Raw genomic sequence first — 3,346 nt, 5'->3', positions numbered from 1 at the left:
TGCCAGCGAGCCACGATAGCTCCAGAGACCCAAGCAACTACACGACTTACACTGGTTGATCAACTTGATGTATTACACTCAACCAAATCAACTAAATCAGAGCCTTCCTGACTAATCAACTAAATCAATTTGAGTCTCTCGTGTACGTGGATTTAGTTGATTTCAGTGTATCTGTTCGTAGTTAAAAGGCTGCCACATTTGATCTCGAATTTAGCTCTAGGGTAAAGTTGGGTCCCTAGCGAGACTAAAAGTCAGGCATTTAAAGAGGGGTGCCGTGATTAGTGGTGTTCTTTAAATACCCCTCCTCCCACGTAATTTGCCTGGTAATCAAGGTATCTTAGAGCTTCTGCTACCGCGTCACGCGTCTGTTGATCTTGCAACTCCACTGTTCAAGCCATCTACAACAATTATTACCACTTCTTTCACTTTAGTTATGTACTTATATTTTAGCGCTGTATATCACCATGAGCGCTCTGGGATTCCCAGAATCGTCCCCGACCTCTATCGACGACCTCCCAATCAACCTCGAACTCCCTGTGCCTTCGACGCCTGCTTCTTCTGCCGAGACCTCATTGACGCCGTTCTCCGCGCCCTCGACGCCATTTCCCACTCCTGATCAGTACGATACGCGTCTCTGGGGCCATTTTCCGGGTTGGGTATGGTCAGAAAGAAGCAAAAATAACTACTCGTGGGCTTGGGAATATGGATACGACATACAACAGCACGACGAGCGCAGATGGGTCTGCAAGCCGTGTATTCAGAAGAACGACCCCAGACCTAAGAGTTTCGTTGCCATTGGCCTTCAGAATGCCCTAAATCACCTATATAAAGATCACGGAATATATGCGCCAGATAACAAGACAAAATCATCCTTGCAAAAGAAAGCCGAGGAGAAGCCAGGGAGCAAGAGATTGAGATCGATTGTCGATGCATGGAAGCTAGACCCTTCAAGATCTCGAGAACAGGCGATTGCCAACTCAATTATACGCGGATTTGATCGAAATCACTTTCAACGCCTTCTGATCGAATGGATAGTGGATACGAATCAGCCCTTTAGTGTTGTTGAACACGAGAGACTTCGGGATATCTTCGAATATCTTAACCCCGCAGTCAAGATCACGAATGCCAACATCTCTGATACCACAGTTCGCGCGCTAATCAACTCCGAATTTAAAAAACACAAGACGCGCGTCATTGAAGCCCTTCGGAAGAGCCCCGGCTTAATACACGTTATCTTTGATGGATGGAGGGCGCGGAACCGACACTCGTTATACGGTATTGTTTGCTTCTTCAGGGACGAGAATAGCAAGCCTCATAAAGTCGTTCTGGGGGTCCCCGAAATGGGCAGACATTCGGGGATGAATATTGCAACAGAAGTCCTCTATACCTTCGAGGTTTTTGGCATCGAGGAGAAGATTGGGTATTTTACCCTTGACAATGCCGATAACAACGATACAGCGCTCGAGGCTATTGGCAAAAAACTCGGCTTCAATGGCGCTCAACGACGAGGCCGCTGCTTCGGCCATACAGTCAATCTGTCAGCGAAGGCACTACTATTCGGGAATAATACAGATGCGTTCGAAGAACAACTTTCTGGCGCAGAAGCGCTGTCAGAAGCCGAATACGAACTTTGGCGGCAGAAAGGGCCTGTTGGGAAGCTCCATAACTTCGTCGTTGATGTTCATCGATCGGATAGGTTGACATACCTGTTGAAAGAGCTTCAAGAGTACGACATATCCAGATCTGACGATCCGAAAATATGTTCGAAAAGCCCAGTCTCAGTAGTCCTAGATAACGATACCCGCTGGCTCTCCCAGCTCTACATGATCCGCCGCGCCTTGAGACTTCGAACTTACTTCCAACTGCTTGTCACGAAGTTCCGAATCCAATGGGAGGAGGAGAATACATCGAAAAGAACTGGCCAGTTAAAAAAGTCGGCTATCCGGCCCCGAATCCTTAGAGACGAGAACCAACTTACTGCCAGCGATTGGTCTGTCCTTCAACACTTTGCGACGATTCTTGGGTACTATGAAGATGCAGTCAAGACTCTAGAAGGCGACGGTTTAACCAGGAAACGCAAGAGGGGTTATACTGGCTCATATGGAAACATTTGGGATGTGGTCGATGGGTTTGAATTCCTGCTTGGCAAGCTCGAGAAATATAAGGAGATGGCAAAGGACTTTCCTGACCCCGAACAGTTCAGGATTGGCATAAATATGGCCTGGGAGAAATTGGAGAAATACTACACTATTCTCGACAAAACACCGATATATTATACTGCCCTCGCACTCCATCCGGCATACAGATGGGGATGGTTCGAGCAGACTTGGGCGCACAAGCCCGACTGGATCAGATCTGCAAAAAGGATAGTTCAAGAGGTGTGGGACAAGTCCTATCGAGATTTCCATACTATGGTCGCGTCGAATGATGAGCCTGTTGTAAAACGACAGAAGCAATACTACAATGCCTTCGAAGAGCATTGCGAACAATCCCGAATCGACTCGATACAAGTAGAGCCTCTAGACGACGATCCCTTTGGCGACGAATACGAACGATGGCAATCGAGCCACGAGAGCACTGACAAGACTGTTCGAGATCCAATAGCGTATTGGCATGAGAAACGCCTGCAATACCCTCGTCTCTCCCGAATGGCTCTCGACTTTGTCACGATACAATCGATGTCTGCAGAATGTGAGAGACTGTTCTCGGCAGCAGGGCAGATGGTTGTTCCCCAACGGAGCAACCTTGAGGCGCGAACAGTTGGGATGTGCCAGGTATTGAGGTCGTGGCTTCGAGCCGGTATTATCAACGACCTAGATCCGTTGTTTCTCTCGATTATAGAGGAGAAGAAAGAGCTCGAGAGCATCCATCTTAACGATGACGAGTTCAGAAGTCGGGAGCTATCGTGGCTCGCTGGCACGGCGCAATAGTTGGCTGTTGAAGAGACAGTTTGAGTGCTAGAAAAGGGGGGAGCAGCCAAAGCTAGAACCGCACAAGGGGGGGGGGCGAATGGCACCCCGCAAGGGGGGGGGGGCGAATGGCGCCCCTTTTCAAGGCGATGACGCGGTTAACGGTCACTCTGGACAACCTCATACAGTGAAGTCAACTACACTTAAATCAACTACATCCGGGGCGTCCGTTGATACACTACATTCAGGGTTTGATTATTAATATACACATACTCTAGATTGACAGGTATCGTGTAGTTGATTTAGTTGATTGGGTCTCTGGACAACAGAATACAGACCAAGTAATCGCAAAAGCCCAGAAAGCAACCCAGAAAGAAAAGCTTCGGATGATGCAGAAATACTCTAAGCAGCACGCAATCCAACACTTTAATATTGGA

At 48.0% G+C, this 3,346-nt stretch overlaps 1 protein-coding gene across 1 annotated transcript; it reads left to right on the top strand.

Moving 5' to 3' along the window:
- Positions 1-464: 464 nt before the first annotated feature.
- On the top strand, positions 465-2,930 carry MAA_10159 (restless-like transposase; the record flags this gene model as incomplete). Its single annotated transcript, XM_007828157.1, has 1 exon — positions 465-2,930. The coding sequence occupies one exon, from the start codon at positions 465-467 to the stop codon at positions 2,928-2,930; it is 2,466 nt and encodes an 821-aa protein (XP_007826348.1).
- Positions 2,931-3,346: the final 416 nt, after the last annotated feature.

Source organism: Metarhizium robertsii (assembly GCF_000187425.2).
Source record: "Metarhizium robertsii ARSEF 23 chromosome Unknown MAA_Scf_19, whole genome shotgun sequence".
Taxonomy (NCBI): domain Eukaryota; kingdom Fungi; phylum Ascomycota; class Sordariomycetes; order Hypocreales; family Clavicipitaceae; genus Metarhizium; species Metarhizium robertsii.
Note: the sequence above shows the minus strand (reverse complement) of the source record. Positions and strands in the feature narration are given on the sequence as shown.